This window comes from Ranitomeya imitator, chromosome 1 (assembly GCF_032444005.1).
Source record: "Ranitomeya imitator isolate aRanImi1 chromosome 1, aRanImi1.pri, whole genome shotgun sequence".
Taxonomy (NCBI): Eukaryota; Metazoa; Chordata; class Amphibia; order Anura; family Dendrobatidae; genus Ranitomeya; species Ranitomeya imitator.
The window spans coordinates 1,015,314,876-1,015,327,929 of NC_091282.1; the positions used below are offsets into that span (position 1 = coordinate 1,015,314,876).

The following is a 13,054-nucleotide window of genomic DNA, read 5'->3' on the forward strand; positions in this document are numbered from 1 at the left end:
TCGTGCGACGGATGCGTCATGCTTTGGCGGACCGTCGGGAGCAAAAAACGCTACATGTAACGTTTTTTGCTCCTGACGGACCGCTTTTTCTGACCGCGCATGCGCGGCCGGAACTCCGCCCCCAGCTCCCCGCACCTCACAATGGGGCAGCGGATGCGCCGGAGAAATGCATCCGCTGCACCCGTTGTGCAGTGCATTAAACGCTAGCATCGGAATCTCTGCCCGACGCATTGCGACGGGGAGATTCCGACGCTAGTGTGAAAGTAGCCTTAGACTGGAAATACGTGGAGAAGCAGTCAGCCTTTATATGCTCTCATGTAATCAAGAAATTCCTGCCAGCATCCTTCATTCAGAATCCCGCAAAAGCAGAGTGGACCTCCTGAAACACGGGGTGGTACTGAAAGAGGTACCCCAGCTTGGTAGACCCCGTTACAGTTGGTTTTACTTATATCTGCCTTGGGCAAATAGCTTGCCTAAGACCAACACTTACTTCTACTTTGCATTGCAATCACAGCTATGCCTGTGGAACATAAGATTGTGTACAGACTAGTATTGAAGCACATACCTTTTCTATTTTCTTGAAGAGTGTCCCAAAATTATTTGTACCTTTGCAAGCCATATTCATTTTGAAGGTCAATTAGACAATTATTCTGCCTGGGAGGTCCACCAGAATTATACATGCTGGTGCTTTCCTTACCTTAGTTTCATCAATTCTCAGTTTTTTTTCTATTCGTTTTGACAGAGCAAAGTGAGCAAAGACTCTCACTTCCTTACTGGTCTACTGATCGAGATGGATTTCACCTAATAACAGGCAGTGGATATCAAGTTATAAGCAATTGAGAACTCTAGTGATGGGAATTCTGGAGCAATTTTACTGTACTTAAGCTTTATTTTGATTAAAGTAATATGGAATTTTGTAATATGTCAGGGCATAAATTTGTTAAAATTGCAGTTACTATTTAGCTGCTTATTGTAAAGCTCTGCGGAATACGTTCGTGCTATTGTAACGTAAACATTCATGACTGTTGTTTCCTATATTGAAATGATACATATATTTGATTTTATCTGTAAAATGACTATACATGGTGAAATGCAGAACTTCATCTTTTGTAGTTGTATAATAACTGGACAAGCTTCTGGAGGCAATGTATAATTGTGTTTGCTATATGGGAGTGCCTCTCTGAACAGGGCGGATACTGAACTGTAATTTACAGAGAGAATCCACGATCACTAAAAGCATGGGTGCGGAATCTGATATTGTACTCCTAGCCATGGTTTCCCTTCTTTCTGCCTGTCAACAAGGTAAGTGGAGTGATGAAGCCATGTTCATACTGCAGTGTTTTCTATAATGTATTGTTACATTTTCCTGTGCTCCAGTGTAGTACCGCACACCTTACCACTTCCTGATGTGTGGCCTTCCTCATTATTTGCACCTTCAAGTCTGGCTTTGCTGATACAAACTCCTGAGAAATGCAAACCAACATTCAATATACTTCTTCATTGTTAGGCAACTTTCTAACGAAATGATCAATCACTACCAGCTCTATAGTATGTGCTCTGTAACCCAAAGAGAACAAAGTTCTAAGCCAATGGAAGTTGTACCTGTCTGCAGATTTAGGAATTTTTAACTCTATAATTACCAGAGTAACAATCTGATTTTCTAGTCTTCCCTGGCTATGCAACAAATGTCAGAACCCAAGGTTGGACTGGCCCACCAGAGAACCATGGAACCCTCCGGTGGGCCCTGGCCTCTCCTTCAGGAGAGTTCATAGTGCAAACGTTGCAGCTGCAATGGGCCTCTTGAGTGGGGGAGAAAGGTGGGCCCTCGGAATCAAATACTTTGGTGGGCCCATTGTTCTTCAGTCCTGACACTGTAAGAACCTGTCACAATAAAAAATATCTAAAGAAGTCAGGTAAAAAAAATATTCATATTTGGATCACTTGATATGGAATGACCCCATGTTGAAAATGGTGTTTGATCGGCAGACAAGGTGTTGTAGGGAAGGAGTAGCTGATCAGATTGATAGACATTTTTGTGGAAAAAGATTCCGTAAAACTTGTATTTTATGCAGTGAAATCTCTTATGTTTGTATACATACAAGTCCAGTAAGCGGTCCTACCCAGTGATTGACAGAATTACCTATATGACTGTACATGTGGAGATAACTGTCAATCACTAGTAGGACTGCCCACTGGACTCATGTGTACAATAACTAGTGGTATCAGTGAATAAAATACAAGTTATACTGAATCCTTTCTTAGAAACATATATATTATTCTGCTCAGCTTTTTCCCTATACCATGATGTCCACAAATCAGACTGCAAGGGCAACGAACAGATTCTCTTTACATACTGCACATTTAGACAAATAAGGCTGATTTCACATTTGCGGTTGTGTCCGCAACGTTTTGGATGCATACATCCGCATGCGTCTTGATTTTCTATCTTTAACATTGTAGACGCAGGTGCATGTGTTTGCATGCGTTCGCCCACGTTTGCTTACGCATGCGTATTTTCACGGCGTGCGGTGGGGCGCAGCTGACGCACCGTGTTAGAATTTTTTTGGAATCAAATTTACGCCGCCATACGCATGCGGACGCTTGTGGAAAGAGTGCGTCAAAACAACGCATTATAGTCTATGGGAACGCATAGGAACGCAAGGACATGCGTTCGCTTGCGTTTTCACAAGTTTCTATATACAGGCAATGTATAAGTGTCAATGAAATTCTCCTTGAAACTTTTTTTCATAACAAAGGCATGCACATAAACAATGCAAAAACATGCAAAAACGCGTGCAAACATTGCATTTTTTTAATCCGTCATGCATAAGTTGATGCAGATAAAAAATGCAGCTTAATATGTGTTTGCATGCGTTTTGCCATGCGGTTGCGGACGCAAATGTGAACCTAGCCTTAGATCATACATCCTCACACAAACTTTGTTCCTTACCAACTGAGGATCTACCAGGTCTTGAGAAAGACTTCACGAGCAGCCATTGGAGAGATGAAACTTTCAAAAAGCCCAGGTCCAGATGGCTATACAGCTGGATTCTTCAAACTATTCTCAGACTCACTTTACGGACTTGACGTTATTTCCCATACTGTTATCTGTGTGTAATTACCGTATATCTCTTCAGGTGGCTCACTTCTGCTACACACTCTCATGGCAGATATTGTGCCTTGTTTTACTCATGTTTATTGTACTTGTCTGTATTTGCCCCGTTCACATGTAAAGCGCCATGGAATAAATGGCGCTGTAAAAATGTATAATAATAATATTACAGTCCTTCCCAAACCTGGAGAAGACACCTTTGTTTACAGCAGCTACCTAAAGATATTGACCAATCATTATGCCTGGCCGTGAAGCCAGTGACAACACCATCAAGACTATATCTCTCATATATTGAGCTAGGAGAGCTGAACTTTCCATGTGCATCCTGTCGATTGATGCTGAATAAGGCCATGTTCACACAGTGCGTTTTTAACTGCGGAACCGCCGCGATTTTGCCGCTGCCGGTCCACAGCTGTTTTCCATGCAGGGTACAGTACAATGTACCCTATGGAAAACAGGAACCACTGTGCACATGATGCGGAAATGCACTAAAAAAGCCGCGCTGAATAGCTGCGGTAAAAAAGAAGTACCATGTCACTTCTTTGTGCAGAACTGCAGGGGTTCTGCACCCATAGACCTCCATTGTGAGGTCAAACCCGCAGTAAAACCCGCAGACAAAAAAAATATCTGCGGGTTTTCTGCGGTTTGTGGTGCAGAACCGCTGCAGCAGGAAGTGCGTGGGGGGAGTGTGGCTGCCCCCCAGTGCTCCAATCCCACCCCCCCATGCTCCGATGCCACCCCCCGTGCTCCGACGCCCCCCCCCCGTGCCCTCATCTCCCCCCTTATACTTACCGGGCCTCCCGGTGTCCGTCCGGCCGTCTTCTCCCTGGGCGCCGTCATCTTCCAAAATGGCGGGCGCATGCGCAGTGCGCCCGCCGAATCTGCCGGCCAGCAGATTCGTTCCAAAGTGCATTTTGATCACTGAGATATAATCTATCTCAGTGATCAAAATAAAAAAAATAGTAAATGACCCCCCCCCCTTTGTCACCCCCATAGGTAGGAACAATAAAAAAATAAATAATTTTTTTTTTCCCCCACTACAGTTAGAACTAGGGTTAGGGTTAGGGGTAGGGTTAGGGGTAGGATTAGGGGTAGGGTTAGGGGTAGAGTTAGGGGTAGGGTTAGGGGTAGGGGTAGGGTTAGGGTTAGGGGTAGGGGTAGGGTTAGAGTTAGGGTTAGGGGTAGGGTTAGGGGTAGGGTTAGGGTTAGGGTCAGGGGTAGGGTTAGGGTTTTAACCCTAAAAAAACTTCCTAGAAAACACACAGACTCTGCAGAGAAAACTGCATAAAAAACTGCACTAAAAACCGCATCAAAAAACGCATCAAAAAACGCACCAAAAACGCACCAAAAAACGCACCTGCGTTTTCTGCCAAGAGCTGCGGTTTTTAGTGCAGAAAAAACAGCAGGGAAATCAGGAACGTGTGAACATGGCCTAAGGATTTACAGGGTACACTGGGAGCTTCATGCTTCAGGCCTTTTAAAGTCTTGTTATTTAAAGGGACTCTGTCACCTGAATTTGGAGGGAACAATTTTCAGCCATAGGGGCGGGGTTTTCGGGTGTTTGATTCACCCTTTCCTTACCCGCTGGCTGCATGCTGGCTGCAATATTGGATTGAAGTTCATTCTCTGTCCTCCGTAGTACATGCCTGCACAAGGCAATCTTGCCTTGCGCAGGCGTGTACTATGCTGATGATCTCCTTCTCTACATAACTGCTCCTATTACTAGCCTACAAAATATTATATCCGGACAACACCAGTTTGGTTGTCTTAACAATTTCAAGATAATTTCCCACAAATCTGAAATACTCAATATTTTGCTTCCTCCTACATTAGCAACCCAGTTACATTCTTCTTTTCCCTTTCGTTGCCAAACGGACTCAATTACTTTCTAGGGCATTCAAATAACACCAGACCCTTTCCAGTTATATAACTCCAATTTTCTTTGAACGTTACTTAAAGTTGAATTGGACTGTGGTTCAGAAAAATCAATACGGTCAAGATGCATGTTCTACCCCACCTACTATACTTCTTCCAGACTATACTGCTTTATTAACATGATTCCTTCTTTTCAGGCCTTTAAATTGTTATAAATACATTTCTTTGGTACCATAAACATTCTTGCTTATCATATCACTTAGGTAAAGCTAAACTTTCAGGTGGACCTGCTCTACCAGATTTACACCTCTATAGTTGTGCCTAACTGGGCACTAGCATTTTGGACATAGCACAGCACAATTAAGAAGTGGTTTGAAATTGAAAACTCACAATCCAAATAAAGTCCCATCACAACTATATGGACGACAACCGCTACCTGCTTCACAGAAGTTTATAACGTTAAGCAGTGAAAATAAAAAAATCAAATTTTTCCCACAAAAATCTTTCTTAGCTCCAAATTTGTTGTGCAACTTCTCGTGTGTTTACCGATACCCTATATGTCATAAAAAACTACTTTTGAGGCACAGTGCAAACCTCAGAAGGGAAGAAACGCCATATTACAGTGCAGATTTTGCTGCACTTCTTTGAGGGTGCCATGTTACATTGGCAGAACCCCTGAGATGCCAACACAGCAGAAGCCCCCCACAAGTGACCCCATTTTACAAACTAAACCTCTCAATGAATTCATCTAGGGTGCAGTGATTATTTTGACACCACAGGTGTGTCACAAACTTTTATACCATTTGGCAGAGAAGATAAAATAATTTACATTTTTACCTCCCAAGATTGTGTGCTAGCCCTAAGTTTTACATTTTCATACTGGGAAAAGGGTAAAAATGGCACCAAAATTTGTCCCACAATTTCTACTGAACGTGGCAATACCTCATATTTGGCTGTACAATACTACTTAGCCATACAGAGTGACTCGGGAGGGATGAAGCGCTATTTGCCTCCTGGAACGCAGATTTTCCTAGAATAGTTTGCGAATGCTATATAAAGAGCCCCTAAGTGCAAGAAAAGCAGAATCCCCCCTCAAGTGACCCCATTTTGGAAATTATACCCCTTTGGAAATTAATCTACAGATGAAGAGACGAGCTTGACTCCATTGCTGTTTTTCAGAAACAAGCAGCAGTGGATGTTGCTGAGTGAAAATTGCAAACTGCCATTGTAATGCCCAGTACGTTATGCCCAGCTCATGCTTCTGGAGACACGCACCTGTAAATTAGGCGGGCTCTCATCACTACAGAAATGCCAAACATGTGGGCGCTAAATGTGGTTTATACACACTGGGGCTCAGAAGGGAGTGGGAGTATTTGGATTTGGGAGTGGAGAATTTGCTGAATTTCTTTTGGGTGGTGAGAAGCTATTTTGCTTTTCCAGAGCCTTTGTGCTACCAGTAACACTGGAAGCCCCCTATATTTCCATTAACAGATGATGGACCTGAGTGAGGGCTTGTTTTTTTGGGATTTAGTTGAAGCTTTTATTGGGAACATCTATATATATAATTGTCTAAGGGTTTTTCCGTCTGTCTGTCTTTCTGTCTGTCTGTCTTTCTGTCTGTCTGTCTGTCCTGGAAATCCCACCTCTCTGATTGGTCGAGGCCACCAGGCCTCGACCAATCAGCGACGGGCACAGCATCGACGTAGAAATCCCGCGTCTCTGATTGGTCGAGGCCGCCAGGCCTCGACCAATCAGCAACGGGCAAAGCGACGATGATGTCATAAAGGACGTAGAAATCCCACGTTTCGACAGGCACAGCGACGATGATGTCATAAAGGACGTAGACATCCCGCGTCTCTGATTGGTCGAGGCCGCCAGACCTCGACCAATCAGCAATGGGCACAGCGACGATGATGTCATAAAGGACGTAGAAATCCCACGTTTCCGATTCAGCGACGGGCACAGTATCGACGTAGATGTCATAATGGTTGCCATGGCGACGATGATGTCATAAAGGTTGCCTCGACCAATCAGCGACGGGCACAGTCTGCCGCGAATTCTGGAATCATCATTGTCCATATACTACGGGGACATGCATATTCTAGAATACCCGATGCGTTAGAATCGGGTCACAATCTAGTTTTTACATAATAGTTATGATCACATTTATCCGGTGCTTTAAACTAAGCACTTACATCGGGGTTTCCAACTAAATCTTCGAGTGACATGACAAATGAATTCCCCAATGGATCCAGTCACTATAATGTGGCAGCAGAGTTACTCTGAACTCCATCTGGCCCCTGTTCAACGGTGTTCTTTTCAGAAGTGCACAAAACTGTGGCTGATGGCATTTTTACGGAATCCTACAAAGACGGACACCACCGGATAACATCCTATCGCATCCACAGTGCCTCCATCTGCCTCTTAATAGGGAATCTTCTGCCGGGAGTGCTGTCTGAATTGCGTATTTCAGAGATTCACACGGAAACCTGTGTAAGCGCTCAGCGTAGAGCGGAGGATAAATGTGTGCCAAACCTTACTGCGATCTTTAGGAGGCAAAATTTAAAAAAATCAATGTCCTGATGAAAGCACGCAGCGAACCCATTCCCTGCGCGATGCTCCTCGATGTCGCTGTCACTACTGGCACCAGAGGGGTGAAATGTCCGTGATCTGTGCTAGCACCGATTGTGGGCATTGCTGTGGGGCGTCAGCTCTAACATAGAGCTGGTATCCGCACCCGATCGCTCAGCGTGAGGCCGCGCGATTGCGGCGCAGTACATATACTACTGTTTGCGTGAACGCAGCTCCAGCAGAGCAGTATATGTATGGCGCATGTTGGGAAGGGGCAGGGCAGTATTTAGAGTTTCTGCTGCCCTAGGCACTTTTAGTGCTGCCTCCCCCATTGGTGAGTATGACACTATCGGCATAGACTTTGGCAAAAATCGCTAATGTGAAAGTCGCCTTTTGCAGCAGATCCGGCAGTTTTTCTGCATCTGCCGTGTAACGGATTACTTATGGCAACACTGCGTTCAGCCTAATACATTCCCCATGGGATTTGTGGCACTTGCCGTGATCTGGCAAATGTGGTACCATACCTCCCAACTTTTGAAGAAGGGAAAGTAGCATAAGGTTTGCGGCGCACTATGTGCGCCGTGGCAAATTTTAGGCCACGCCTCTGACCACACTCATTTCACAACTAGTCACACCCATATCCACATCCCAACCACACCCATTTAGCACTGCTGATCACACTGTTTCATATACAATAATTACAAACAAAAATAAATATGGCCACACAGTGCTCCATACTGTATAATGGCCACACATGATGCTCCATACTGTATAATGGCCACACATGATGCTCTATGCTGTATAATGGCCACACATGATGCTCCATACTGTATAATGGCCACACATGATGCTCAATACTGTATAATGGCCATTGGCCACACATGATGCTCCATACTGTATAATGGCCACACATGATGCTCCATACTGTATAATGACCCCACATGATGTTCAATACTGTATAATGGCCCAACATGATGCTCAATACTGTATAATGGCCACATATGATGTTCAATACTGTATAATGGCTGAACATGATGCTCCATACTGTATAATGGCCACACATGATGCTCCATACTGTATAATGGCCACACATGATGCTCAATACTGTATAATAGCCACACATGATGCTCTATACTGTATAATGGCCACATATGATGCTCAATACTGTATAATGGCCCCACATGATGCTCCATACTGTATAATGACCCCACATGATGCTCCATACTGTATAATGACCCCACATGATGCTCAATACTGTATAATGCCCCCCTCCCATCTTGTATGCATGGCTCATCTCCCTCCCATCCCATATGCATGGCTCATATCCCCCCCTCCTGTATGCATGGATCATATTCCCCCCCTCCTGTATGATGGCTCATATCCCCCCTCCTGTATGATGGCTCATATCCCCCCTCCTGTATGCATGGTTCATAATTCCCCCCACCTGCTGTGTGCATGGCTCATATTCCACCCCCCTCCTGTATGCATGGCTCATAATCCCCCTCTCCTGTATGCATGGCTCATAATCCCCCCCACCTCCTGTATGCATGGCTCATATTCCACCTCCACCCCCTCCTGTATGCATGGCTCGTTTTCCACCACCACCCCCTCCTGTATGCATGGCTCATATTACACCACCACCCCCTCCTGTATGCATGGCTCATAATCCCCCCCTGTATGCATGGCTCATATTCCACCCCCACCCCCTCCTGTATGCATGGCTCATATTCCACCACCACCCCCTCTTGTATGCATGGCTCCTATTACACCACCACCCCCTCCTGTATGCATGGCTCATAATCCCCCCTGTATGCATGGCTCATATTCCCCCTCCTCCTGTATGCATGGCTCATAATCCCCCCTCCTGTATGCATGGCTCATAATCCCCCCACCTCCTGTATGCATGGCTCATATTCCACCACCCCCTCCTGTATGCATGGCTCATATTCCACCACCACCCCCTCCTGTATGCATGACTCATATTCCACCACCACCCCCTCCTGCATGCATGACTCATAATTCCCCCCCTGTATGCATGGCTCATATTCCCCCTCCTCCTGTATGCATGGCTCATAATTCCCCCCCACCTCTTGTATGCATGGCTCATATTCCCCCTTGTATACATGGCTCTTCTCTCCGCTCCCACTCCTTCTCCCATCTTGCATGGCTCGGCTTACCATCCTCCGTCATCCCCCCATCCCCTGTCCCTCATACTCACCTGTCCCACACCGCGCGGCCGCGCCGATATCCCTCTGGCTCTGTCCTGACTCCCAGCGCACCTTCTTCCTGAGTCATGTGGTACCGCTCATTAAGGTCATGAATATGCGCATATTCATGACCTTAATGAGCGGTACCATGTGACTGCTCACTCAGGACGCTACAGACGCTTAGACCAGGCATCACTGGAGCAGGGTGAGTATAGTCTTCAAGGAGGGTGTGTGGGAGGCAGGCGGGTGGGGGCGGTCGGTCGGGAGATGACCCAGGACTTTAAAAAAACAAAACAAAAACCTTGCTCAGGTGCCGCCCCCCGCATCGTCCCCACCCTAGGCACGTGCCCTCAAGTGCCTAGTGGCAAATACAGCCCTGCCTGTATGCATGGCTCATATTCCACCACCATCCCCTCCTGTATGCATGGCTCATATTGTATGTGGGAGGCGGGGGGCGGGAAGGCGGGGGGGAGGGGCGTTCGGTCGGGAGGTGACCCGGGACTTTACAAAAAGAAAACCTTGCTCAGGTGCTGCCCCCTGCACCGTCCCCGCCCTAGGCACGTGCCCTCAAGTGTCTAGTGGCAAATACGGCCCTGGGAAGGGGTTAAATGAGGCAATATTCTATTTTACCTATCCTCAATGCCAGGAACCTTGACACCTCAATAGCAATCTCTAATTTCCTGCTGGCCTCAATAGACTAACCTTCCTAATTAAACCAAAAGACCAGTGTCCTATTTTATACCTTTTCCCCAATTCCAACATACCCCCCAGACTCATGGCTGTTTTACAAGCAGTTAAGGAGCTTCATAAGATCTATATCATTTCAAGCCAACATTTTTAGATTGCTCATTCCTTTTGAAGGTCTGTGTTTGATGAAGGATCTCCCTGGTCACACCATTTTTCTACTGTATGAGATGTTTCAGGATGACCAGACCTCCATTGCAGATCCTCCATCTTTCTTTATGAGATGGGAAGAGGACCTGGAAAGACCTCTTTCTACAGGGGAGCGTTTCAGAAAAATTCTTTTGACACACAAGTCATCACTATGTTCTCTATTACAGGAGAGGCACTACAAAGTCCTATCAAGAATGTATAGCTGTCCCTTGCCTTTACATTCAATATTTCCTTGAGTTTCAGCTTGAGAAGTCTCAATTAAATAGTTTTTACACTCATATTTGGTGGTTGTGTCCCATTATAAGACACTCTTGGGAATCAATGTTTGATTTAACCAACCACCATTTAACCAACACTCTTTAACCAAGGCTCCACCCTCTACGGCTTTAGTTCTTTTATGGCTAAAGAAGCCTGCTTAGACACTTTCTTTCAGCAGCCAAGAGACTAATACTAAACATTGGAAACAAAAGTACCGTCCTACACATGCTGAATTTGTGGCAGAACTAAAGAATACCCTCAAAATTGAAGACTTAATATCCCAGGTCTATGGCACAGTGCATAGGATGTCTAGTACGTGGGCACCAGGAATTACATACCTGACTGACATGTACATGAGGCATTTTGCATCTTTATATCTAAATTTGATTAATTTCTATTTTGGTGACCATTTTTTCTCTTTTCTTTTCTCTTATCTTTACCTACATCTGTTTACTTTCTCTTTTCTTTCCTCTCGTTTTTTCTTTTCCTTGTCTTTATCTTACTTTCCATTTTTTCCCTTTCCTATTTCTTTTTAGGTTAACCTACAAGGTTTTTTGAGTAAGTTCATGTTCTGTCCTCACTAAATAAGGCAAGCTCATGTAGCTATACAGGCAGCTAAACCGCTATACTGGAGTCCAATAAGGAGACTGGTTGAGTCTGTGCAACAATCATATACATACAATCAGTGCATGGTACAGCAGAAATACACATTATGCATGTTGTGCATTGTGCATGAAGGTTACAAACTAGAACTGACCAGAGTTACAACTGACTTTGCTAGGCTAGGACAGAAATTAACTATAAAGAGCACAAATACATACCGGCAATGCAATCGCAAGGGGGATGTAATGGAGGAGTCTTTCCTTGAATGCAGAATGAAGGAAATTCTCCGTACTAGACCAATCATTCGTTCCCAAGATCCTTCCATGTGTAAAGAGTGAGGCGGGATGAACGACCATGTGCCACTTTGGTCACTGAGGAACCTCTTGAGACTCTTATAGGCTAGATTTGAAGGTATTCCTAATTATTTTGCTGCACCGACAAAGTTAGTACCTCTGTCTGAATGTATATGCTTGATAGGACCACTGATGGCAATAAAACGTCTTAAAGCATTGATGAAACTTGACGTGTCAAGGGACTCAATTACCTCTATGTGGACCGCTCTGATTGACATACAGGTGAACATGACTGCCCAACGTTTACTATTGGCTAAGCTGCCTCTCGTATGATGTGTAACAACTGACCAAGGCCCAAACACATCGAGACCAACGCTGGTAAAAGGAGGGCCTGGGCTGGTTCTATCTGCTGGAAGGTCAGCTATCTTTTGGGTTTGAAGGTTTGAGTCGAACCACGAAGCTTACGGCAGGTAATACATTTGTAGATGACACTACTGATGAGTTTCTATGCACCGACAATCCACAGTCCAGCAGTTCTGATGGCTCCTTCTGTAAATAGTCTTCCTTGGTGCTTGACCAGATTGTGGTAGTGTTGTACGATTAAGTAGGCAACATGACATTTACCAGGAAGTATAACGCTGGGTTCACATTGTGTTACTGCAGTCCGTTCAACGCATGCGTTAAAACGGACTACGTTAATGCAAGTGCCGAAAAAGATCGCGTTATGCGATCGCGCTAGCGCAGATGCTCTATCTGCGCTGGTGGTGACGGACCCGGAAACGCTGCAGCCCGCTTCCGAGGGTCCATCACATAATGACGGCACATCGCTAGCGCATGCCCATTATGGCATGCGTTGGCGATGCGCCCAATAATAGGGGTTAATGGTAGCGTTAACGGACTGCGTTACACCACGTTATACCGCGGTGTAACACAGTCCGTCTAACGGACTGCCATAACGCAATGTGAACCCAGCTTAAGAGGGAATTTCTCCACAAACTCCATTTTAACTTCTTTAAGCCAGCCTCCTACTCTCAGTAGGCCATTGTTGTCTATGAATGGGCCGAGTTTTCTCAATATGCTGCTCGCTTGGAGCTTTGTTAATAAGACATTGGATATCTGCAAAGTAGATTTCTCTTTGAACAGTGAAGATTAAGTGGTTTCTAAAAAATTCTAAGTCGGAAGTAACATAGGTATTTTTACAAAGATGCCAACCTTTAAATTTTTTCCTGTCAGAAGTTTTG

The 13,054-nt window shown here is 45.1% G+C and overlaps 1 protein-coding gene across 1 annotated transcript in view; it reads left to right on the forward strand.

Moving 5' to 3' along the window:
- Positions 1–1,174: 1,174 nt before the first annotated feature.
- Positions 1,175–13,054, forward strand: part of LOC138656753 (microsomal glutathione S-transferase 2-like) — a 57,634-nt gene continuing 45,754 nt past the window's right edge. Inside the window, exon 1 of the mRNA XM_069743972.1 lies at positions 1,175–1,302. Within this exon, the coding sequence (XP_069600073.1) occupies positions 1,239–1,302 (64 nt within the window). The 5' untranslated portion in view covers positions 1,175–1,238. The remainder of the gene's footprint in view (positions 1,303–13,054) is intronic.